General features: G+C 39.7%; 1 protein-coding gene across 2 annotated transcripts in view; it reads left to right on the forward strand.

The window, feature by feature from the left end:
- Positions 1-26,216, forward strand: part of cntfr (ciliary neurotrophic factor receptor) — a 221,541-nt gene that overhangs the window by 178,123 nt on the left and 17,202 nt on the right. For both annotated transcript variants that reach the window (XM_058050882.2, XM_058050875.2), the window contains exons 5-7: positions 15,705-15,822; positions 16,591-16,757; positions 22,201-22,364. In XM_058050882.2, the coding sequence (XP_057906865.2) occupies positions 15,705-15,822; positions 16,591-16,757; positions 22,201-22,364 (449 nt within the window). The remainder of the gene's footprint in view (positions 1-15,704; positions 15,823-16,590; positions 16,758-22,200; positions 22,365-26,216) is intronic.

Here is a 26,216-nt window from a genome sequence, read left to right on the forward strand (position 1 = left end):
CACACACACACACACACACACACACACACGTTGAGCTTCTCCCAGAGAAAGGAGACAACAAATAGAAGGTGAGCGGTCAGGAAAACAGTAAAGTGGAAAAAAGATGAGTTGAGTTCTTTTTCGGAGCTTCCCACCTTTCAGGTTTGTTAAACAAACTCATGGATACTGTGTCATGGTGATCAGGATGAAGTATGATGGAGACTTTATTGTGTACAAAACATATTATGTGGCATATTAAGATACTGGGTAGCATGGTTATTATTAGCTGGCCATAATAAAAGGCAATGCAGTTAAATCCACCAAAATGTCTCAAACACGAGAGACCCATTTCTACACTCAAAGGTCTAAGGCTGCTCTCCAAAAATATTGAAACCGTGAGGTCAATTTTGATAAATCGATAAAAAAATCAATAAACAACACTGAATGTCGACGCTCAGTTTCAGGTTGAGTTGAATAGGTTTTGCCTCTGTAGATTGCATTTAGAGGTAAAAACAACATGAAAAACGAGTAGAAAATGGAACCATTGCATTGGTATTGTCCTGAAGGATGAATAAAACACAGGTGTATTAAGGAACAAACAGGTAGACCAAGGAAAACATCAGAAACATGGTAAGAGCGATTAGCAACAGCCTACAGAGCTCAGTAGTGAAGGTATCACTATGTCCTGTTGACTGAAGATATCATAAAAGTACAGTGGCTACGCCAACAGATCCTAACCAATAAGAAGGTCAGGCTGGAATTAGCCAAAAAATACAGAGATGAGCCTAAAAAATTCTAAACAAATCCTGGGGCCAGTTGAGAGACAGTTTCTCCAAAGTGTCCTGGTCTTCCTTGAGGCCTCCTATTATTAAAACTTCCAATCTACTTCAATCTACTTCATCACCTAATTGGTTAGAATGGTGGCTCTAGAGTTTCCCCTATGTCTGTTCCCACTAAAGAAAAAGGTGTAAAGATGTAATCTTATTAAAATTCACCTGCTTTTTAAGTGATCAGGAAGCCTTCAGGGCCTTCGGTTGTCATGACATTGTTTACTAGGGAACCACAAAAGCAAAGTCAACAGGAAGCTCCCCCTCTGTTACACATTTGTTGTTTTATTCCCAGTGGTGACTCAGAGATGAGCTTTGCCAAGCCTCAAATACCACCAGTTGACTCAATGAAACATCCTTCTGCTTGCATCATGTTAAATGCATGAAGGCGGTGAACCTTTGCAGTCCAAACTGAACACACAAAAGATGCAAACACACGTGGTTATTGGGGAAAACGGCATCCGGGGCAGTGTGACCCAAAATTACATGTTTTCTCATCTGCAACACATATTTAAATTGATTCTCATCGAAGGCCTTACACTCACATAGCACAATCAAACTTGCCTAACATGTACATAGGACTGACGGAAAACTGGAAGGCACACAATAGGTTTGTTTGTTTTCATTCACACAAGCTTAACTCTCACTCCTACACAAACTTAACTTTCACTTAACTTTCACTTAACCCTTAGTCATCTTTGTGTGGAGTTGACATGTTCTCCCCGTGCATGTGTGGGTTTTCTCCGGGTACTCCGGTTTCCTCCCACATTCCAAAAACATGCTAGGTTAATTAGCGACTCCAAATTGTCCATAGGTATGAATGTGAGTGTGAATGGTTGTTTGTCTATATGTGCCCTGTGATTGGCTGGCCACCAGTCCAGGGTTTACCCTGCTTCTCGCCCGAAGACAGCTGGGATAGGCTCCAGCACCCCCGACGACCCTTGTGAGGATAAGTGGGAAAAAAATGAATAACAGTGTCTCAGCAAAATAGACACAAATAAAAATAATGTCCAATCATTAACTGTCCAGCAGTAACAATTTGGAAAGCTGCACATTTCCATGTGGCACAAACATCCAAACAAAGTAAAGTGCAAAGTATGACACTCTGGACTGAAATCTGTGTAGGGTATTTCTGTATCACTGAATCACACTTTGATGAGTTTTGTACAATTCCCCACCAAATTCCATTGAGACCACATTGCGGGACGTTACATAAACTCCCTGGTTGCACGGTGGACCGAGGCAGTGAAAAGATTCCCACTAGTGAATTCTGTGAAGAATGTGTTTGTGGCTCGACTTGAAGTGTCCGCTGTCTTTTTTTCAAATCCTAATTAAGACTTTGAAACTGTGTGAAGCAGTGCATGTTATATTGGAAATCATATTAACTGTGTGGGAATACTTTTTTTAAGTGTAGGGAACGTGCAGGGTGATTTCTATAAAATTAATAAACTGAACTATTATGAGTGATGCCCAGAAGACAGTGTGGAGCGCTTTCCAATTTTCCAGCCGAGTGTTCCTAGGGAGACTTAGCATGCCCTGATTTTCACTCTTCTTTTTCCTCTCAGGTACTTGGCATGGGCCTGTATTTGTGTGTACGTCCATGTGTGGGGGTGTGTGTCTGGTATCCTCTGTGGCTCACCCACTCAGCAGTAAATTCTGTTATCCTAGGGGGTCCGGCTGTGCAAGGATTACACTGGCATCCCACTCAGGTTTTAATGCGCAAACAAACACAGGTGCACAACACACATCTTTGTACCACACACACACATTCTTACTCACTGGCATGCAGCGCACAAGCTTGGCTTTGCGACGGCTCTACTTTTCAATTTTCAGCCCAATTACATTCCACTGTTACCTATTCTAAAGAGAGATCACTTTTTTCCTTCAGGACAGACTCTCTCAGTCATACTTTAATAGCACCGCATGCCACTTAAGCTCAAGATTGTTTGGCCCCCTCAAAACTATTGAAAGTAATATCCAAACTTTTGTTTTTGTTTACTTATATAGAATATAATAATTATACATAATTGAACAGCTATGTTCAAGTATATTCATTTATTCATTATTTTCTGTTTGTTATTATGTTTTTTCTTCTGTTTTGTTCATTGCTGGAGCCTATCCCAGCTGTCTTCAGGCAAGAGGCGGGATACACCCTGGACTGGTGGCCAGCCAATCACAGGACACATATAGACAAACAACCATTCACACTCACATTCATACCTATGGACAATTTGGAGTGGCTAATTAACCTAGCATGTTTTTGGAATGTTGGAGGAAACCGGAGTACCCGGAGAAAACCCACGCATGCACGGGGAGAACATGCAAACTCCACACAGAGATGGCCGAGGGTGGAATTGAACTTGGGTCTCCTAGCTGTGAGGTCTGCGCGCTAACCACTCGACATGCATTAATTAATTCATTTTCTACCGCTTTTTCCTCACGAGGGTCGCGGGGGTGCTGGAGCCTATCCCAGCTGTCTTCGGGCGAGAGGCGGGGTACACCCTGGACTGGTCGCCAGCCACATTATATTATATTATATTATATTATATTATATTATATTATATTATATTATATTATATTATATTATATTATATTATATTATATTATATTATATTATATTATATTTTTATATTATTATTATTATTATTTTAATCTATATTATTATATTGTTGTTATTATTATATTTTTTGTCCATAGTTGATGTCTTGTTTCTTTTTTTGAATGGTAATGCCTACAAATAAAATATTATTTGCAACCTCCGTTTTTCCTTTTTTTAAAGTTAGGAAGGTAAAAAAAAAAACCTCTGTTTGGGCTAACCTTTTCGAATAGCACCGTGGAACCTTGGTTTCATATGATTGGAAAAATCATTTCAGTTTTTGTATGACTCTGGTTTCACGACAACCAAGGTTCCACTGTGCTGGAAAGAAAGGGCCAAGTCAGTCTTATCAATATAAAATAATGTTCACCATCCTAGCCCAGGACGCTGCCTTTCTCTGGCTTTACCATTCTAGCGATCAAGTCCATGCACACACTCACCTTCACAGAAATGCTCTTTGGTCCAAAAAGCACTGAAGGCGAGCGTATAAAGGGAACAAACAGCCATGTAATGTGGCGGTTCCTTCTCATTGACACTGCTCTTTGGAATGCAACAGGGTGGGGTAGGGGGACTCAGTGTGTATAAGTGTGTATCAGTGTGTGTGTATGTGTTCCTGGACCATCCTGTCAAATTAGCCTAATGAATAGCATTACTGTGAATGACAGCAAGAAGAGGGAACAATGGCTGTCATTTATTGCCTTTTCTCTCCCTTGCCCACTCACTTTGTGTGCTTTTTGCTTCTAATCTCTGACACCCCCCCCCACACACACCCTCCCCACCATCCCCCTCCAGTCCAGCAGCATTGGGGAATGACCTGCCTGATAAAAACGAACTGGCATATTAGCATCCGCTAGCCACGCTGTTCCTATAAAGCTGTCTCCAATCATACGATGATTGGTGGTTGGTCAGTGGCCATGCTTTTAAGTCCCCCTAACACACATGCATGAAAATGAAAAGAGACAGTAGTGGTGAGAAAAAAAGGAAGAAAACCTGCATCCTAAATATGAAAAATAGACAAAGGAGGACAGATCTGTAACATTTTTCGTCTTTGAACCTGATGGTTGCTGCGTCAGTCGGTGAAGAGATTTGGTCAGTATAGTTTCCAATCACCAATAACCGAGTCTTTGTTGTCGCCACCTTTCCTTACTGCATCTTGCTGTCATTCACAGTAACTGCTATTCATTTTACCATTGACTTTTGGGGTTTCAAGTTACTGCTTCATTGGTTCTTTCTTTAAGATACCAGCAGCCAGTCTCGCCGTCCTCTATTGGAATATATGTGTATCGAAAGGTTTGAGCTTGTGTGAAACCAGCCTTTGTGCCTCTACCAGTAATGTGACACCTTTGATAACTCGGTAAAGAGAACATGTCGCATGTAAAAAGACAAGCACATAGTGCTACTGCACAAATACAATGATGGCCTCCAGCTTAACAGGCCAGACACTCTAAATGGCTGACTTTCTCTCAGCTCTCACCATGCACCTCGCTTCGATGTGACAGTCAAATTTAAAGGAGTCAGCTGTTCAGATCCAGTGGATTCAGTCGCTACCTGCCCGTCTCATCTATCTCCATCGGCGAGGCAGCAGTTAGGCACATGACAGTGACATGACGGGCTGACAGTTCGGATTGGTCAATCCCAGCTTGTCAGTCATTTTTCCTGCACACTTCAGTTTAGCAGCAATAGCGTGACGGGAACTCAGGCTTATACTATATGCTGGCACAGACTTGTGAGTTGTTCGGACAACCCCTCCCCAACTATGAATGGTATCACTCTTTTATGGTACAAAACGACATTTGATGACATAATACGGCTATTTTCTCTTCCCCTGCATTGAACAATATCTATTTCATGTTGGACTCATGAATAGTTCTTCAGCATGGTTTCACTGGCAGTGCTTCTGATGCGCTTTGCCAGAGACTCCTCCTCGTGTTGTATGAAGAACGACCAATGACTGTAGACTCTACCATCACAGACTGTACATTTGACGTTTTTTTTTATGTTTTTACAAAATAAACAGGGAACGGTTGAACTGTTATTCATATTTGAAGAGGACACTAAAATTGCCAAGTGCATTTTCTCAGCTCCCCGATATGGATTTCCCATACTGTTAACATTAATCATCATCCATCACATAATTTCTGTGAGGTAAGGTCGGAAAACGACGGGGAAATAAATGGTCTTCTCTTTGTCTGCATGATGACTTCATTTTCTTGAAGTTCCTCCAAAATTACTTTGACACCATCCCAGGTTTGAGACACTTGAAAGCAAAGTACATTGTTGCTCACAGAAGCAATTATTCCTCCATCAGGGTGAAACATTTGGGAAAAAAATAAAAAAATTATCATTTCTCTTTGCCGTTTAGTAAACGTCAAACAATAACCAAAAAAAACATATTTTGCCTTTGTATTTTTATCCATCATTGCAATGGCTTATGGCAGGGCTTTTATTGTGGCAGCCATGCAGCAAACAACAAAAGCCCAGAAATAAAGTGTGGAGAAAGGTCCAGACAAGTAAGGCTGCAGCCTTAAAAAGTTCAAATCCCATTTTTGTTAAGAAGATTACGTTTAAATGAACAAATCATTCATGAGTGGCAATGAGCGCTTCCCCAACTCACTTGGCAATCTCCACTGTGCTGTCAAGATAAATAATAACACAAATATGACAAGAATGATGAAAACCCACGCATGCACAGAGATGGCCGAGGGTGGGATTGAACTCGGGTCTCCTAGCTGTGGGGTCTGCGCGCTAACCACTCGTCCGCCATGCAGCCCAAACCAGTTAAATGAAAACCAGCAAAATGAATGCCATTGTGCCCATTGCACGACCACGACATCAACACAAGCCTTTTGTCCTTTTGGTGTACCACACTCTACAAATATTGACATCAGCATTTCATTTCATCGTGTTTTTTTCCTCATTTCAAGTGAGATTCCCAAGTTTGATTTTGAATGTAAAACCTAAAGGTGTCAGTTTTAATTCTATAAATTCTATAAAAAACTGTAGTCGTGCCTCGTTTATAGCAGTTAATTGTTTCCAGACGCAATATAGTTCCCTGAGACACATTGCAAAACTTTTATTAGCAAGTTAGCAAACTGGAAAGGTAAGCAGTTGTCTTCTACAATTAACCACTTCCACACAAAATGGGAGGAGAGCTTTTTCCCTCCATCATGCAGTGTTAAGGTAATGTAATGGAAGGTAATGTCTCAATGTTGAGTGTCAGTACTGCTGCCTAGTGACTAGAATACTACGTATCTTTTGATTAATTTCTGAAAAACACAATATAGCGAGGGAGCAATAATTGCCAGGGACGACTGTCACACAAAGGACACATGGAGTAAGTCACAGGACAGGAAAACCCATTTGGTCTTTTCAAAGTATCACCAGCCTTCACTAATAGTGTTTTTTGTGCAAGTGGAGGAGAATCAATTTTAGAGCAAAGAGATCTGGTATCGGAGGTATGGATATTTTTAGTATCAATCCACACATCACCACCAAAAAGTCCCATTGCTATAAAAGCAAGGGTGTCCAAAGTGCGGACAGAGTTGTTCTGCACCCGCTGCACATTATAAAAATAATGACAAACAAATAAAACAAAGGGCATCATGTAAGGAAAAATATATATGTTCCAAAATAACAAAAAGTAATTAAATGTGCCCCCTCCATGGTACTACATAATACATAAGACTTAAGTATCTAAGGTCTTAGCATTTTAACTCAGAACATGTCTGGAGTACGACCACTTCCTGTCCCCTGAGCAACTTGGCGTCATTCCCAGCCATCATTGGGTGAACATCCACACAGAACATTCTCATGAACACGCAAACCTACAGGCGATTTGATGTCTGCAGTTTAGTTCACTTTCAGCGCAGAGGTCTGTGATAAGAAAAACCTGGAGAGAACAAGCAGGGTTCAAACGAAGGACGTTCTTGCATTGAGTTGACAGTGCAGACCGCTGCACCGCCTTACACAAAATTGATGTTGAGACACTATTTAAACATTAAACAGCGAAGTAGTAAAAGAGTGGACACAGGCAGGTCTTGGGGTAAATTTGGTTTCCAGTCGATTTAAGTCAAAGAAGGCAGATTTCTTCATATTCTGGTTGGATTTTGTTAAAGACAAAGCACATGTGACTCTAAAGGAATGTTTTTGCCAGGCAGGTTTGGTTTCGACCTCAGGGGTATTTAAAAGTCGGGGTTCATTAAAAGACCACACCAAAAGTTTGTTGTTTTGCAATGCATGATTTTTAAATGAGCATTTCCACAAATATGACCCCATCTAATGACTGATCAGGGATGAAAATATTACACCACAATTATATTACCTTTTGTCACGCCAGCTGGTCTGGACGCAGAGGCACCACAGAGTCTCTGTGTCTCTTTCTATGACTTTGTCCTAGTTTTATTTACGTTGCTTTTTCTCCAATGACACATGACTTAACTAATCAAAAATGCAACAAGCGCAGAGTTGGCGTTGGATAGGAGTCAAACAAAGACCAAAGCCATCTGCCTAAACAAGTATTTGCCTCTCAGCGGCTCAAACACTAAAAGGATATCGTTCTTGCCACGAGAATGGATAATATGATAATGATTGGCTGAATGGCCATATCCCATTGTCTGTAACGAATAACAAATGGAGCCATGCTGTGGTGGTTATGCTGGTGTATTCTAGGACAAGGTCTATTAGGACAAGGGGAACTTTGACCATCACAAATGAATGGATAAACTGTAAATACAGTAAAGTCTCATTATATCGATATTGTCGGGAGTCGGAAAAAATATCGATATAACCGGACTGTCGATATATCCGATCCTGCGCCGAACTGCAAAAAACAAACACCCGGTTGATGGAACACTGTCGTGAACCTTCACATGTTGGGCAAAAATTAACCCGAGCTGATATCTCAGCTGATATCTCAGCTGACAGTATGAGATATACTAATAGGGAACGTGAGCTGGGATTAGACCGTCGTGAGACAGGTTAGTTTTACCCTACTGATGATGTGTCGTTGCAACAGTAATTGCAAAAGTGGGCAATAATGCACTCGACATTGTTCTATACTATAGAACAATGTCGGTGTGTATGCTATGTCAGTTGGTTCTTCTGTTGCAGGCATGTGTTTGGCCAGCTATGTGGGGCGGGTTGAGCATGACCTGTGAACCAGGAAGTGCGGGAATCGGTGTGTGTGCTGCTCTCTGGTGGTGGAAGTGTGAAAAATAAAGTTGACTGGAAGCAGCCGTTCGCCGTGTTCTTTTTTGGTATTGAAATCCTTAAGCAAAGATTGATTTAAGCTGCTTTTGTATCGATATAAGCAGACCAAATTGGCTGGCGGGAGATGAAAAGGGCATCGTAGTAACCGGATTATCATAATAACCGGGTATCGTACTAACGGAACTAATTATATCATAAAAGACTAGAAATTTGCCGGGAAATGAAAATAGTATCGTAATAAGCAGTACTTCGATATAACCGATATCGATATAACGAGACTTTACTGTAGATCAACCAATCAGAGGACACAAAAAATGTGACATCACTGAGGCCAGTCTTAAAACCCCATTGCTAATCATTTTTAAGTTTACATGGGCCAGTACTCCTGATGCTGAAGGCCCTTGGTAAATTAGAAGGCGACATGGCGACACATAGAAGTTGAAATCTGATTGGCCAAAAAATAAAACACTACTGGAAACAGTGCAGCCAAAAAAACACGCTACGAGTTATACATATGATGTAGCTTACAAGTTAAAGGCAATTGATTTAGCAACTTTTGCTCAAGTCCGCCAGTGGATCTTGACAGCATGGAGCAGTCAAGCCGTCAAAATGTTCTACTACCAATGGGTTTCAAAAGTTCAAGGGCTAATTTGCCTTGAGGCAAAAGTGACACTGACAGCGATAACAAAAGAAAGAGAGAGAGAGAGAGAGAGAGAGACTGATAAAGTTTGTGACAAAGGAATAATGAGGCTTTTCCATTCTGACATGGAAAAAGACGACTTTAGTGGTTTCAGTACACAGGAGGAAGATGAAAACAGCATTGAATTTTCTAGTATACTGCTGTTTAATTATATCATATGCATTGTTTGTAAAAAAAAAAAATATATATATACAGTAAAGTCTCGTTATATCGATATCGGTTATAACGAATTACTGCTTATTACGATACTATTTACATTTCCCGGCAAATTTCTAGTCTTTTATGTTATAATTAGTTCCGTTAGTACGATACCCGGTTATTATGATAATCCGGTTACTACGATGCCCTTTTCATCTCCCGCCAGCCAATTTGGTCTGCTTATATCGATACAAAAGCAGCTTAAATCAATCTTTGCTTAAGGATTTCAATACCAAAAAAGAACACGGCGAACAGCTGCTTCCAGTCAACTTTATTTTTCACACTTCCACCACCAGAGCGCAGCACACACACCGATTCCCGCACTTCCTGGTTCACAGGTCATGCTCAACCCGCCCCACATAGCTGGCCAAACACATGCCTGCAACAGAAGAACCAACTGACATAGCATACACACCTATTCCAACGAAGACACAAGCGTACAAATACATGTATTTAATTGTGTCGTATTCAGATATCTTTTTATCGCTTGCAATAATCACTGTTTTTCATATGTGCATGCTGGCGTTCGTGGTTTCTCTCGTGTGTATAGATTCTATACACACGAGAGAAACCACAAACGCAGTTGGTCCATTGTTCTATACTATAGAACAATGTCGAGTGCATTATTGCCCACTTTTAATGCAGTTCGGCGTAGGATCGGATATATCGACAGTCCGGTTATATTGATATTTTTTCCGACTCCCAACAATATCGATATAACGAGACTTTACTGTATATATATATACATATATATATATTGATATATTTCTGTGTTCTGTTACTTTGTGCAACAAATAGTAGTTGTAAGTGTTTAGGCCAGCGGGGACGGCTTTGCTGGCCCTGACTTCACACCGCTGGTGCCTCGTGACACACACAGGGAGTGAGAGAAAGAGAGAGCAGCAGCTGGAAGTCTTCTAACACAACCAAACAGCAAATAATACGACATCTGGGGCCTAGCAGCACAGCCATATTGCCATTGACCTCTTTAGCGAGAGCCAAAATATTTGCGTGATACTTACTTCCACATATATATCTGAAATATATAAAAATCAATTGGCTTTATATTTGAAAGAATGACTGAAAAAACACACATTTGTGTTGTATTAAATTAGAAACCATCATGGGAACTTTGAAAGGCTACTTCAAGTACATCAAATGCAGCTGTAGAAGCCAATCTAATGCATTTGGAATTGCGGTCCCAAAGTGTTCAGAAGGCCACGTAAAGTCACTTCTGTAGTTATGTCTGAAAATTCTATAATTTTTCATCACAAACTCCAAACAAATCATAAAGACATGCTTCCAGTCACTTTCATTTGTCATTGTTTCTCCGAGTGCTTCTTTTGTCGAAAACAGTGCTCTGTAATTGTTGTCTTTAAACATATGGCTTCTTCAAGTTCTAATAAGGTAGTTGCATTGATTACAGCTCATTCTACAATGCCTACAGGAATACCTGCGGCTCCGAATCCATGTGGGTGTTCGTCTGTCTGCCCTGGCGATCAATACAAGTGCGAGTGTGTGTGTTTGTTTTCAACGTTGTGTTTGACTTTTACTTTGACTGAAGCTCTCAGATGAGGGACAAATTGATCAAGATGGCCCCAATTAGTCTTTGTGATTAATTGAGTGTGATTAGATGTCCTCCCTGACACCTCATTGTTGATGATATTGATGGATTAATTAGTTGCCGTGGTGACCGCTTAAACAAAGCTAACTGTGTGTGACAGTGAAATGACCTCATCAGAAATTACCTCGCAAGGCAATCAAGGCAACCAACTGCTTGCGCATACTCCAGAATAAACAATTAATTACAAATGTGAAAAATAATTACACCGAATGCTAATGCGGTAAAGTAGGCACGGTTACTGTAATTTATCTACACATTGGCACCATAAATACTGACAAATAACAGCAAGGCAAACATGAATTTAGCACGTTAGAGGAATAGACACATGCTGATAAGAGGGGCAGAGAGGATCATCTAATGCGGTTCTCAATATTCATGTTTTTGTTAGTCCGTCCCTCTTGAGGGGATTGTCTTTCTTTTTGTGTTGATTCTCTTTGATCAATAGTTTTCTCAGTCTGAGTGGTCTCATAGCTCAAACAATAGTGGTGAAAACAAAGCCAGTGCTTAAGCGATTTAGCCTTAATTGGATGTGGTTAGACCAACACCAATGTATTTTAGTGCTGTGTTATTGGTCAAGGTAGTGGATCTTGAGAAAACACTGGTTTGAGTTGAAGATCTCTTAGGGTCTCTTAGAATAGTCGACTATTCAACAATTTGATTCGAATAACAATCTTTTGGACTTTCCAATGTGGATTTTCGTAAGACCTCATGCTGTGCGAAATGCATTTTAATCACTCTCATGTATTTTTGTAGTTAGAGCATAGAAAACCTGTGTCTACAATTTTTCACCATTAGAGCCCCGTTTGCATGAAATAACACCCCTGTAGTCACCTTTACAAGATTTAAAACTGAGTGGAGAAGAAGGACAAAGCAGCCAACAACTTAACCACTTCCACACCGCATGAAACTGCTTTTCATCTTGTCGGACATTACATGGTGGATTCCATTCTATAATACGACATATACCAGAATACTATATATACCTTTGTCTTTCAATATTTGTTGTCTAATAATATGTCATAATCAACCATGAAACAGCAATCATTTATTTATAAACTGTTGAAAAAAATGTATGTACATATGATCAACTATTAGTCTATGTCTACCATGGACAAAATCTAATGAATCAGATTCATTATTGCCCACTTTTAATGCAGTTCGGCGCAGGATCGGATATATCGACAGTCCGGTTATATTGATATTTTTTTCTGACTCCCGACAATATCGATATAACGAGACTTTACTGTATATATATATATATATATATATATATATATATATATATATATATATATATATATATATATATATATATATTAGTCTACTATCTATATATTATATTAGTCTATGTCTACCATGGACAACATCTAATGAATCAGATTCGACTATGAAAGACAGCTCTAGATTACTGTACATTGTAGGTAAATAAAGTTGTTTCCAAAATTACTAAACACCTTTTCATCTGGCGACACCCTGTTCTGCGAAAACATTCGGAGAACCACAGGGGACAGAAATGTTCCTCTCAGCAGCGACCCATGCAGTTTTTCCCATGTCTAGCACTCCATGAGCAAATGATTCTTCAAGACAAACAGACCCATCCCTTGTTTTTAACTCTGTTATGTAAGCGAACATATCGGAGGAGGAAATATCACAAGGGGTGCAAAATGAAATGGCATCCAATACAAAGCCTGTATTAACAATTATTTTAGTGTACTTTTATTGTACAATAGAATGCCTTACTACAGCGTAGACCTCCCCCGAGGTGTACCGGTTGAAGACGTGTACACGTTAACTTACAGAAACCTACTATAGTGCCTATCTGTCAATGATGTCGACCTTGAGTGACAAGAAATGTTGCATTCGTGTTTGTTGACTGTTCTTTTGTTATTTAGCACTTTAGCAGGCTACTGTCTGGTTCATGCACAAGGAACTAAGAAATCGTTCCTGTAAGGACATAACATAACAGGACATAACAATTTACATTCTGGGATGGTGGCCAAATCCTACAGTGAATTAAAATGGCAAAAAGTGAAAATCAATTGCTTTATCTCCAACTTTATCCAGACCCTCAGTGTAATTTAATCAGTCCCCCCTCATGACATACAGATAAATCAGTTGCGTAAAATTGTGCCTAATTGCTTAATGTACTTATTACTAATATATGTATTTATTTATTCATTATTTTGTTGTATATTTATTATTATTATATATTATATTATATTACTGTAGTTTCTTTTTTTCCTTATCTCCCAATATTCAATAACATTCACAAGAAATTGTCCTACACAATGACAACACCTATTGTCCTATACCTAAACAGTAAGCAGTTGATGTTTGCTAAATACAAAGATGAAGAGTCTTGAACCAGTCATGATGTGTTATATATATATATATATATATGTATATATATCACTATATTGACGGTTACTATGGTAACCATTATGTCATTGTATTGTCATATCACTTTGTACTTCGGTATGTGACAAAAAAAATACTGAATACGAAATAATAAAAAAATTGAAAATTTTAATTATTTCAGAAAGGCAGAAAGTGAACAAATTTAACAGATGCATGTTAAAATGAAATTAAACCATTACCATTACCACTACCATTACCATTACCATTACCATTACCACTACCATTACCATTACCATTACCATTACCACTACCATTACCACTACCATTACCATTACCACTACCATTACCATTACCATTACCATTACCACTACATTACATTACATTACCACTACCATTACCATTACCATTACCATTACCATTACCATTACCATTACCACTACCATTACCATTACCATTACCACTACCATTACCACTACCATTACCATTACCACTACCATTACCATTACCATTACCACTACCATTACCATTACCATTACCATTACCACTACCATTACCATTACCATTTCCATTACCACTACCATTACCATTACCATTACCATTACCATTACTACTACCATTACCATTACATTACCATTACCATTACCATTACCACTACCATTACCATTACCATTACCATTACCACTACCATTACCATTACCATTTCCATTACCACTACCATTACCATTACCATTACTACTACCATTACCATTACCACTACCACTACCATTACCATTACCATTACCATTACCATTACCATTACCATTACCACTACCATTACCATTACCATTACCATTACCATTACCTACTACCAGCAATGTGAAAAAAAATTGCTAAATTTACGTACGTAATAGTCTTTGTCAAAACTGACCATTGTTGTTTTTCTAGATGCTGAATTTTCCATCCAGTTTTTGAATTACATCCAACATATGTAGTGTCCAATAAGCGTAAGCTGTGCCGTTTAATAGCAAGTCTTATATCATTCTTATAGCGCAACATGCTGAACCGATCTGTAACTAATGAAGCACAAAGTGTGAAATGAATTTCCCGGCACTTAAAACAGATGAGACGGGTAGTGGATGAATTAATGACGGCAAATATATAATTTTTTTTTTTCTCCACTGCAATAGCTACACTACACTGTGCCTATACTGCATTTTTTATGCAGTAAAAGTAACTCTGGGCAAAAGGGCAAAGAGCCGCAGGGAGGAAGAGGCAGCGCTGGACAAGTGTGTGCTTCACTAGCTGAGAAGAAAAGAGCCTAATCTCGAGGGAGGCCAGAGTTGGCATAACATCACTTCTTCTGGACAACCTCCTTCATTCATCTGTTACGCTCCCACTGCACTATACTTCTTTTATTCACGTACAATCTTGCCTCCCAACCCTCCTTTTCAGCTCTTTACCCTTTTTTTCATCACTGTCCTTTTCTCCATCAACATACCCACCCGCCTCCACAGCTTTTTGGGGACCAGAGTATTAGTAAAGCCATTCGGTTGGCGTATATACACTCAATAGAAACATAAACGCAAGGCTTTTGTTTCTGCTCCCATCTTTCATGAGCTCAATTCAAAGACCTAAAACACTAAAGGCCAATGTTTCTCAAATGCTGCTAACACATCTGTCTAAGTCTGTGTTAGCAACTGTGTTAGCGACTTCTCCTTGGCCGGGATCATCCATCCATCTCACAGATGGGCGGGTATCAAGATGCCACGTGATTATTGCACTTTTTCCATTCAACTGGCCACAATAAAAGGCAATTTTTGGTATGTTTCTGCACAAACAGCCGGAACCATCCCAGGGAAGCTCATCTGCATGTTTGTAAATTGGGTAAATTGGGTATTGCATATTCAATATACAAGGGCAGGCAAAATGATCTGACATGTTTGTAGGTTAAATAAAAGGCAAATAAAGCAAAGAACCAAAAAAGTGTTTGTATTTTTGAAAAGTACATATAATTCGTTCTGTTTCATTATCAGTTCTGGTGGTGCCAGGTCGGCCGGTTGCTTTTGGTTTTGGAATTTTTTTTGGAATTTTTTATGATATTAATGTGCATCTATTTACGCACCATGACATTCAGTGTCTAATTATGTGCTGTAATTATTCACATTAATTGTATGTAATTATATCCGTGTATATTTCTGTCTCTTGAGTTGACAAGATGCTTTTTCTTTTTCTCTGCAGTTTCCCCTCGGGAGCCGTTGATCACCTGTAGATCCAATACGTATCCCAAAGGATTCTACTGCAGTTGGCACCAGCAACACTCCACATACATCCCCACTACCTTTGAAGTGGATGTACAGTAAGTCTTTTTCTTTTTTTATCTTATAGATTGACATGTTGTTGTTAATTTTTCTTTATATTTTGGATTTTTCAAGCTCTTTTTGAAAATGCACAGAAGCTGAATTGTGACGAGAACTCGGAATAATGATACTTATGATGATATTTTAAAGATACTGCCTTGATTGCAGCTGAAATCAAAATATCTTTGGGTTTATTATAATCCTGATTAAAAGGTAATAAATTGTCCTTTGGTCATATTGGAGCTACAGACCAAAGTTCATCCAAACTCTATATTTCATACATGCGTTTAAAGCGGGTGAAAACAGCTGCAACTGGCAACTAAGAAGACCTGAATGCCACAGAGAGAAGGAATAAGGACTCATTAATGGGAAATGCTGCTGGCGTTGCTGGCTGGCGAGGTGTGTTTTAGCAGCAGGTAGCTGCCGTCACCCTCGCACTGGTCCACTGGTTGGTGGAGACCGGCAGAGTATGTCTTTGTCACGTTGCGTCTTTCATCCTCCCACATCGTTACGTCCCGCAGCTCAAAGTACAGCGGGTGGTCCTCATTAATACCGCAAAACTATTATGAGTCTATTAGAATGATAATGAGGCGTCGGACTTACAGAATTATGATAAGGGTCAGTCATGTGGTCAGTGTCTCGAGCCTCCTGGTGATGGTGCTTTTATATTTTGGGGGGTAGAAATAATCATTTTGTCAGCTATTTTAGCAGCAGGAATAGAAAAATGCTTGTTTGTCATTTCTACCCTCGGCTTTTTTTGTCTCTAGACATAACCAGCGTTCACTGGAGGTGCAGAAAGATTCCTTCCATAAGAATCGTTGCCACGTACGTTTCCCAGAGGTCTTCTCCAGCTTCCCGTACAAAGTCAACGTGACAGCTATCAACGCTTTGGGGAAAGCCTCCAACACCTTATCTTTTGAAGAGTCCAGTATAGGTAAATGTTTGCATGTTTTCGCCACTGTTCTTTTGTTATACAGTCATCCCTAATTTAAGTGAAATTCAGGTTTTAGCTTTTACCTCCATTTTTTCGTGGTATGACATGAAAACATGTGGTACAAAGTTACGCACGTCATAATCAAATTTACTTTTTTTGAAGTTTTTGGAGTCTCTCTTATTTCGCTACAATCTTCTGCAGGCTTTTCATGAATGTTTACCGACTATGTTTTGCTCCCAACTTGGCACAGTCCTCGGATCCTTTCTCGCAAGACTTGGCAAAGAATAAAAAAAGGTTGAAAATGTAGACTGTCAGGGCGTCTCATTGAAGATGCCAGCCCATCCCTCGATGTTGAAACATTTGTTTGACCACAGATGACTGATTTTATTCACTCCCTCGGGTGGTTTGTTTCACACACATCAATAATCTTTGCCAAAAAGACAAAATAAACTGGCCAAATATATGTCACCAAGCTGAAAAGAGGAGCGCAGTGCTTTTCTCCTTGGGAAATCAACATGTCCATTAGCGAGAAGCTCACTAACAGAGCACCCATGTCTTAGAAATACACACTCAATAATAATCCACCCCACCTCCCAGACTTTGCTGCAGCACACAGTGTTTAACTGAATCATGAAAACATGCCTGATAACACAAACAGCCACTGCCCTGTAAACACATTTACCTTCAAGTGTTCTCGCTTTTTGACACCTTTTCTTACAATTGCATTCATCACCAGACTATTTTCCAGCTACATGAGCTTCACACTCCAAAAGTATCCCTTATTTGACCCAAATATCAGTGTGACCATGCCATGCACCACATCCTCGTAGATGCAGCACCATCTGCTGGGTCTGGTTGGTCGCTACCCCACATGCCTCCAGCGGAAGTGGACTTGTAGGGCAAAAAGTCAAAATTAAGCATTCTAAAGCATAAAACTGGCTAAATTAACAAAAATACAAATATAAGGCGGATAAGTGGTTAGCATGCAGGCCTCACAGCTAGGAGACCAGGGTTCAATTCCACCCTCGGCCATCTCTGTGTGGAGTTTGCATGTTCTCCCCGTGCGTGTGTGGGTTTTCTCCGGGTACTCCGGTTTCCTCCAACATTCCAAAAACATGCTAGGTTAATTAGCCACTCCAAATTGTCCATAGGTATGAATGTGAGTGTGAATGGTTGTTTGTCTATATGTGCACTGTGATTGGCTGGCGATCAGTCCAGGGTGTACCCCGCCTCTCACCCAAAGACAGCTGGGATAGGCTCCAGCACCTCCGCAACCCTCGTGAGGATAAGCGGTAGAGAATAAATGAACAAATATAAGGCATTCAGAAGATGCATTCAAAGACCTTATTATGATATGTAGTATTCCATATTAGTCACTCAGTGTCAGTAACGTTACTGAATTAAAATGTTGTAATGTTAAGAATTAAAAATACCTATTCTTTGTAAAACTGTATGAAATATTCTGTGTAAAGGTACAAAGTGGCTTGCAGTGAGAATGCCGAAGCGTACATAACAAGAGCAGGATTGTTCGAATTCTTAGGAGATTGACTGGACGAAGAGGAAATGGTTTCACTTTAAGGAAGGAATGAGCTGGACTTAAATAGATAAGGGAAATGCTTCCAGCGGTCCTCAACTCTGTTGTATCACATCAAGCGAGGTATGGGTTGCTGTGAGTGTGTGTCTGTGGGTCTGTTTGTATAAACTGAGCCAGTGACATGCTTGACCAAATCCTGGACACAGGACTCATGAAAATGTAAATCCTAGTCGGATTAGTGCCTTTGCTGAGGCACTAATACTTCCCTTTACTATTGGTTGATAACAAAATGGTAGACTGCTTCTTTCTACATAATAATTAATTAAGATTTTCAATCAAAAAAAACTCTAATCATTACTTGTTTCTCCTTTCATCATTCATCCTGTCACATTTTAACAAGTATGCAGACTCTTCAGTTGGTATCCATCCATGAAACGAGTGGGCAAAGTTAGTATCATCTAAAATTTACACCTCAGATATGATTCAGTTCCGGTTCCGCCATTTCCACAGGACAACAGTTTAGAGTGAAGTCAGTTGCGGTTGGAGCTTTAGCAGTAACTGATGGCAGTGCATCAGTAGCCAGCATGCAGCACAGCACCGCCTGCTGTGTGATGTGACTTACAGTGGAGAGAGGGATAACCTCTGGCAGCTGTGTGGAGTCTGGCAACCTCCACTCATCGTTTAAATCACAGGGATGCTGACTCGCACAGGACCAATATCACCAAACGACCTCTGTGGTTGGCTTTTTTTCTTTTTTAGTGTCATTTACGTGATGTGTATTAAAAAAGCGTAGCGCATATGCACAGGATTAAGATCATAGATGACCTTTGTAATTATTGCAAATGACTCCAGATCCGCAGGTATCCCCCTGGGGGCTCCTGAATCCAATAGGAGATCAGACAGTCTAGTCGAAACAATGAAGGACTGTGTCTCTGATGAAACATCCAGCGTGACTTTCGTCTTGCGTGTGCACATGTTAAATATGGCATTTAACACACACACACATACACATTTTTACCTGAATCACTTGAGTCACTGAACACATACATAAAGGACATAAAATGCCAACATAAACGTTGAAGTTCTTGTTTTTTAATGCATAAGATTAGACACATGCAATCCAGAAAATAAGTAAATGTTACAAAAAAGTAAATTGACACACAAAGACTGTAGATTTCAGAAAATAACAGATAAAATTTCTACACTGTACAAGAAGCAATGAAGTCTGTCAACTACAATGATGAAAATGGTAATATTAATGATGATTATAATGATGGTAATAATGATAAAGATTATAACAATAATGATAATAATAACAGGGGAAACAAGACAGTGGCATGAACATGATTATATCTTGCCTACTCCTTTTGGGCTTGCTATCAGATAGTTGAATACAAATGTAAATAATGGAAAGTTATATTTTGATTGAAATGCATTGTTATGATTCATATATTTGCCCAAATAAAGGGGAAAAAAAAAAGAATATGAGAATGAACTGAAACTGGAATAAAAACAAGTTAAAGCCTTGAACATGCTCAAGGATACTGTAGCCATGAAGCCATGGACACGTAGAAGACTGTGTATGTGTGTGGGTGCAGAGACGACAGTTGGGTTTGCTGGTGTTGTTTTGGCATGGCAACCTAAGCAGTAGCACCTATCCATTCATCTTCCATCTTCCGGCATCACTGCAGACTCTGCACCAATCCGCATAGACGTTACAATTCCATCTTCCAAAGCTCATTGGTGCTAATTCTTTGAGATATTTGATGAGTACTCTGTGGGTGTACTCAGCCAAAATAATCATCACTCAGTAGGAGTTATCGAGCAATTATCCATGTGCGATATCAACAAATGTATTGGGACACCTCACACACTTACATTTAGTGAAAACTCGAACGTTGCACTCAGAATTTAGTATACAGAATGGTTAGACTCGAAAAACATAATTTAAAAACATAATTTAACAAAAACAAAAATTTAAAAAATCATATTCTTTTGAAGAATAAAGTCAGAATAATAAGAAAATCTGTAATCTAACAACAAAAAAAATTATGAGAATTCGAAATAATATAATTGTAGAAGCATAATTCAAAGCAAAAAATATATAATTAATTGATAATAATAATTAAGAATATTATGAGAATTAAGCAAAACCATGAAGTAAAGTTATAATATAAATTATAAATTACAATATTATGGGAATATAAAATAATATGGGAATGAAGTCATAATTATGACATTGTTGGGGCAAAAAATGGGAAAAAATGCTAAATTTTCACAGAATAAAGTCAAATATTAAGAGAAAAAATCATATTTTCAAAAGAAAACGTTTCAATTTGAGAATAAAGAAAACAAACTTTGTGTAGTATAATTTTAGTAGAGCATAAAGCATTAAAATGTTAGATATTTGACCAAAATATATTAATACTAACAAACAAAAGATATTTTTTATGTCTTAATATTAACATTAAAAAAATCAGAGGGGAAATTAGGTTATTAAATTAGATTAAATTATTAAATTAGGATTAAAGTCCAAATATTATGGCAATAAAGTCATAAAATGTACAAAGATTATTTAAAAATAAAAAAAAAAACAAGACCAAGACCATACAATGTGTACAACCTCTTAGCATGCGGTTTACAAAATATCAAAGTGGTCCTTGCATGCTTTCATTATTCACTAAGTGGTCCTTTACCCCCCCTAGTCATCCCTCAAGTACCTGAGGGATTTTGTGACTTTGCAGCAGCGGCAACAGTTTTGAACAAAAGGGAGACTGAACTAGAATGTGCATGTGATTAAAAGAAAGAAGAACGGTGTAACTTCTGCCCCACGCATTAAGCATTGCTTTGTTTACATTGTGAGATAGTGTTTTCCTTTGGTTGGCCATCGCTTCATTACGCTTCGCCTGCCGCTGCTCATGGTGATAAATCGAATGAGTAGCTTACTCGCTCTGCTTGGCCAGGCTCCAGGTTATCACAGCGCCCCATCTCCCTTTTACTTATTACTAATGCAATAGCTAGCTTATGTGCAATGTTTCAGCCTAGATGAATGGTCTTTGGAAGGATCCATCGAAGTCGATTTCTCCATGTTTTGTTCCTGAATGGCATGTTTCTGTTGCTTTTTTTTATCTCACAAGGACAAAAAGCTTTGACTTATTTTTCTTCTTTTTTCCACTTTTACTTATGGAAGGTCACAATGAGATTAACCATCTCATGATGCCTTTCTGCTTTGATCTGCTTCTGATCAAATCCATTTCTTTGTCATGTTCAGTCTGTTTTGTCGGAATAGAATGTGTGCCTGCAGGCTGGGTACATGTGTGTTTCATGTTTTTGTGTTTTGACGCTATCTTTTATCAAACTATCCATTTCCTGCTATAGAAAAGGTTTGACATGGCTGGCCAGTCTGCTCCTTAATGGAGGTGATGTGACAAAATAAGCTTATTCAATATCTTGTAGGAGATACAGATACTGAACTTTTACGCAGAAACTTGCTTGGTTTAAGCACTTCCAGGAACCTTATATTATTTGTGCTTGGTGTTGCTAAGTCAAAGGTTGTAGAATTCTTCCATAACGAAAGAAGGCTGTTTTTATTTAAGAGAATTTTCAACACAGTAACACCGAGGCCGAGGTTACATCAGTACATTCTTTTAGGTGGTGGTTGTCAACAAGTCTTTAAAATAGGGTTGCTCACACTTTTTCAGCCTGCAAGCCAGTTTTAAAATGACCAAGTCCCGCTCATTGGTGCTTGTCACTCCTGAGGTGTCTTTGGGCTCCTCATCATGTATGGAAAACGGCCATGCAGCTCAGTACCAGTCATCTTGGGGCGCTTTGTCTGGGATTGCTCTTATGATGCTCCAAATCAAATGTACACTACTGGAATGTGTGTGTTTGTTCTTTTCTGTCTCCCAGTCAAACCCGACCCCCCTGAGCGAGTCACGGCGACCCCGATTCGTTACAACGCTCGCAGGTTGGAGGTCTCCTGGCAAAGTCCTGCCACCTGGCCCGACATCGACAACTTCCCTCTGAAATACTTCCTACGATACCGGCCTCTCATCAAGGAGCAGTGGCAGCATGTAAGGAAACATCATCAGATAAGCAATAAAACAACACAAGGTCTACTTATTATTAGACTATTATACCACCTATGGACGTTTTGAAAGGTTATCAGAGATATGATCCAACCTTCAACTCTAATAGAAGCTTAGGTGGATGGTACTCCCTCTGCCGCCTCATTCCCTGAGGCTTGTCTATACTAGAAGCATATGTGCCCACGAAAGGATGAAAGGTCCGTCTCCCGGCGTCTAATGTTGCAGCGTTATTATCATGCACGTCATTGGTTTGCAGAGGTGTTATTTGCAACACTCGGGTTACTACAGTCGCTCTCACATATACACTTGTGTGAATGAAAGGGAAAACATGTCTTCTCATCGTGTCTTTTCCGCACACTTTAAGTCCCCCCCCGTTGTTGCCTTTCAACACTTGTACTGCCTCCGACCTCACAGCAGTAATATTTTCTGTCTGCTTCCAAGAAGGCTCATCCATGTTCTTCAATTTTTATATCCAACCAAACCTTTGGGTTCATTCATTCATTCATTCATTCATTTTCTACCGCTGTCTTCGGGCGAGAGGCGGGGTACACCCTGGACTGGTGGCCAGCCAATCACAGGGCACATATAGACAAACAACCATTCACACTCACATTCATACCTATGGACAATTTGGAGTGGCTAATTAACCTAGCATGTTTTTGGAATGTGGGAGGAAACCGGAGTACCCGGAGAGAACATGCAAGGGTGGAATTGAACTCGGGTCTCCTGTAGCACCTTGGGGTTCACACGTTTTTGCAGAACTTTTGCCCAAATGCGAGTGTGTAATTTTACCTGAATGGGTTTATTGCTGTGCTTTGGGTTTGTATCATCGAGGCCGGTGGCATTGATTATCTATCAAAGCATTAACAGATGCGATCCACATGTTTGTAGTACATTGGTACCCTGTGAAGTATAATGTCTTCCAGCAATACTGGGGCTTGTCGTTTGCAGTGGAGTACAACTGAAGTGCATTACAGGACTATGTTGTTCTGAACTGAATGATCTTTCGTGAAAATATGGCTTCATAGTGTACTGTATGTACAGTATGAAGAAACCTGCAGCTCACTACAACAAGCTAAAATTGCCGTTATTAAAAGCGTTTTTCCCTTTGGCTCTGTTCCCTCTGACTCACACTCTTTTGCAGGCGGTATGAATGAAAAACATCCAAATCAGATCTTTGTGGCTGGAACTAATGATTCAACCCGACACAGGCACTCGACCACCAGTCAGTCCTCATGAGAACTGATGCTTAACATCCAAAATTCCAAAACCAAAGTCAATGTTTGGATTGGTGAAGAGAACATGATTTGAAAATTGCATAAATACAGTCAATGACAGCTGGAAGTGGCCGGCTTTTCCTCTTTTGCGGTCATTTTGGACAAAAAGCAGAGGTTTTAGTTTTCAGAGAAGTAAGAAGTGGAAAATACTGAACCCGTCTGGACTTTTATTAAGTGTTGGTTTTATTCTTAGCCTTGTGGAAAGCACACAGTCTGTTTCAGAGATAGATGAATCATCTTTATGTGGACAATTTGTGGATAGAGTGAAAAGATAGCAACCAAGTATGCTGATTATGCAAGTTTAATAATTGCTGGGTTGCTTGTGCTGTCATGGGCTCAAACAGATGGGCGGCAATCAAGTGTTGTTGCTAGAAGTCGTGCACCCTTCTTGCATACGTAAATAGTAATAAATACTTTTCAGAAAATGTTGTTGGATTTTGGCGTAGGGCTCACATTGCAACACACCATGCACACTCATACGACTGCAGCAAATGATTTCAGCACCGTTTTTTGCCATAATCTGCCAAACATTATACAAAGATACTGAGTTTTTTTGTGGTTTTTATTCATTGTGTGCCCCCCAAGTGTCATAGCGGAAACGACACGCATGTACAGTATGTAACACTTGTCATTCATGTTAATTTGATAGCTTGAATTCGCTGCCAATTAGAGCTTTGTAGACACCAATTTCCCCTTGGGTGGCAGACAGCTGGGTGACTTTCACATGTAGCTTTCTCCAAAGTGTTTGGTGGTGTGATTCAGTTGGAAACCATCCATCCATTCCCCACTGCAATGAGGAGACAACTGTGCCCTGATACCGAGGCGATGGAGAAATCGGTCTTAGGGTCAATGTAAATGATGTGCTGAAGAAAGGTACTTACAGAAATGATACAGCCTTTGATTGATACATATGCAAAATTAAAACAAGTGCTTATTAAACTTGGGAAAGACGTGATGGGATACTGTAAGTCATACAAAACTGAAAGTGAGTAATGGATTGTGGGTAGGAGAGGTATGCAGAGAAATGAAAGAAATGTGCACAAGGGAAAGATGGTGATAAAATATATTGAGCAGCAGGTGCCAGAAACAGATAAATAGCAAGAGAGGCGACTTTGAAAGGGCATTTTTAGAGGCTATCAGTCAGAAGGTGTTTCACATTACAGGGTGATAAATGAATGGCTCAATGAGGAGTGAGGAGAGTGCAATGGGAAGACATTTGTGGATGCAAGCAGAAGACAAACCCCGCTCTGACACAAACACTACTCCAAATACTAATTTGGAGGAAAACTAGAGGTTATGTTCTTCTCTCATGGAGTGTGCTACTTGGAGGCCAACAGCAGAGAGCACTGTTGATTCAGTCACACTCACAGAAGCCATCTGTTATGAATGGAACCAAGGAGGTACCAAACAGTGGAACGTTATACAGGTGGTACCAACCAGTTCCGTCCTTGCAATGCGTCGTCATATTAATAAGGACCCACCTATGCTGCCTTCAAAGATGATGTTTTATGGTTTCATAGACCGTAATTTCCAGTTTATACGCTGCTATTTTTTTCTTAAACTTATCCAGCGGTGCGGCTAATTTATGGCCATTTTCTAATCTGGCGACATTTCCTTTACTACTACTAATTGTTTAAATACGCTGCTGCTCACGAGTCAGTATGAAAATGGTAGCTTTCTTTGGCAGGAGTCAATCACAAGCTAGGAGGGAACTCACGGCGAGCTTCGCAGAAATTGCAGTAGGTCAGTAAGAAATATACAAATCAAGTACCAATACGGGTTTAGAGTTAAAACAAAACTTCTTAATGTCTTCACATGATGTATCAAAGCATTTCATTTGTCATGGCTGCCGGGGCGCTGCAATTATTCACTCGGCTGCCTTTCTTCTCCAGAGGGAGGCTCCTCGACCTCCTGCAATTTCTGATGGGTTGATAAGCTCGTTGCGACTTTTCTCATAGCTCGTGATTGACTCCTGTCAAATAAAGAGCTAACCTCGTTGTTCCCCATGACGTGTTTCTAACACTCTCCTCTGAAAAGTGGAGCCCAACTCTCAGAGCAATTAAAGCAGTCACTGTGATGAGAACAATTTCACATTGCTCAATATTCTCTTTGCTTTACGTTATGAAACTACATCTCCTGTGCTCTAATTTCTCTTTGGGGGTGAAGCTGAACTCCAGTCGACTGAAAATATGCACGTTCCTGTGCAGTCAGACTTGTCCACACAACTGCACACAGTGAGACACACAAACACAGATTCACATTGTGATAGATGCATATCAGCATATGCATAAATAAGAGAAACTGAGGGAAGATAATTATAGGGAACGTGGCCTGGCGTTTCCACCTTCCTGTTGTTGTAATAGTAAATCACAAATACGGTAAATTCTGATCTGAGTTTTTTTTTTGTGAAAGTTAAAATACATGAAACTAATAACACAGGAGGGTACCAGGAAAAAAAGGACAAAATATGCTAGTTTCTCACTGGAAACAGGAAGTTTGACAGGTATACTCTGGGCTACACCGTCCTCCTCCCCTTTTTGCACTTACAGATATCACGCTT

This window comes from Doryrhamphus excisus, linkage group LG10 (assembly GCF_037039965.1).
Source record: "Doryrhamphus excisus strain RoL-2023G ecotype Guam linkage group LG10, RoL_Dexc_Guam_v1.1, whole genome shotgun sequence".
NCBI classification, from domain to species: domain Eukaryota; kingdom Metazoa; phylum Chordata; class Actinopteri; order Syngnathiformes; family Syngnathidae; genus Doryrhamphus; species Doryrhamphus excisus.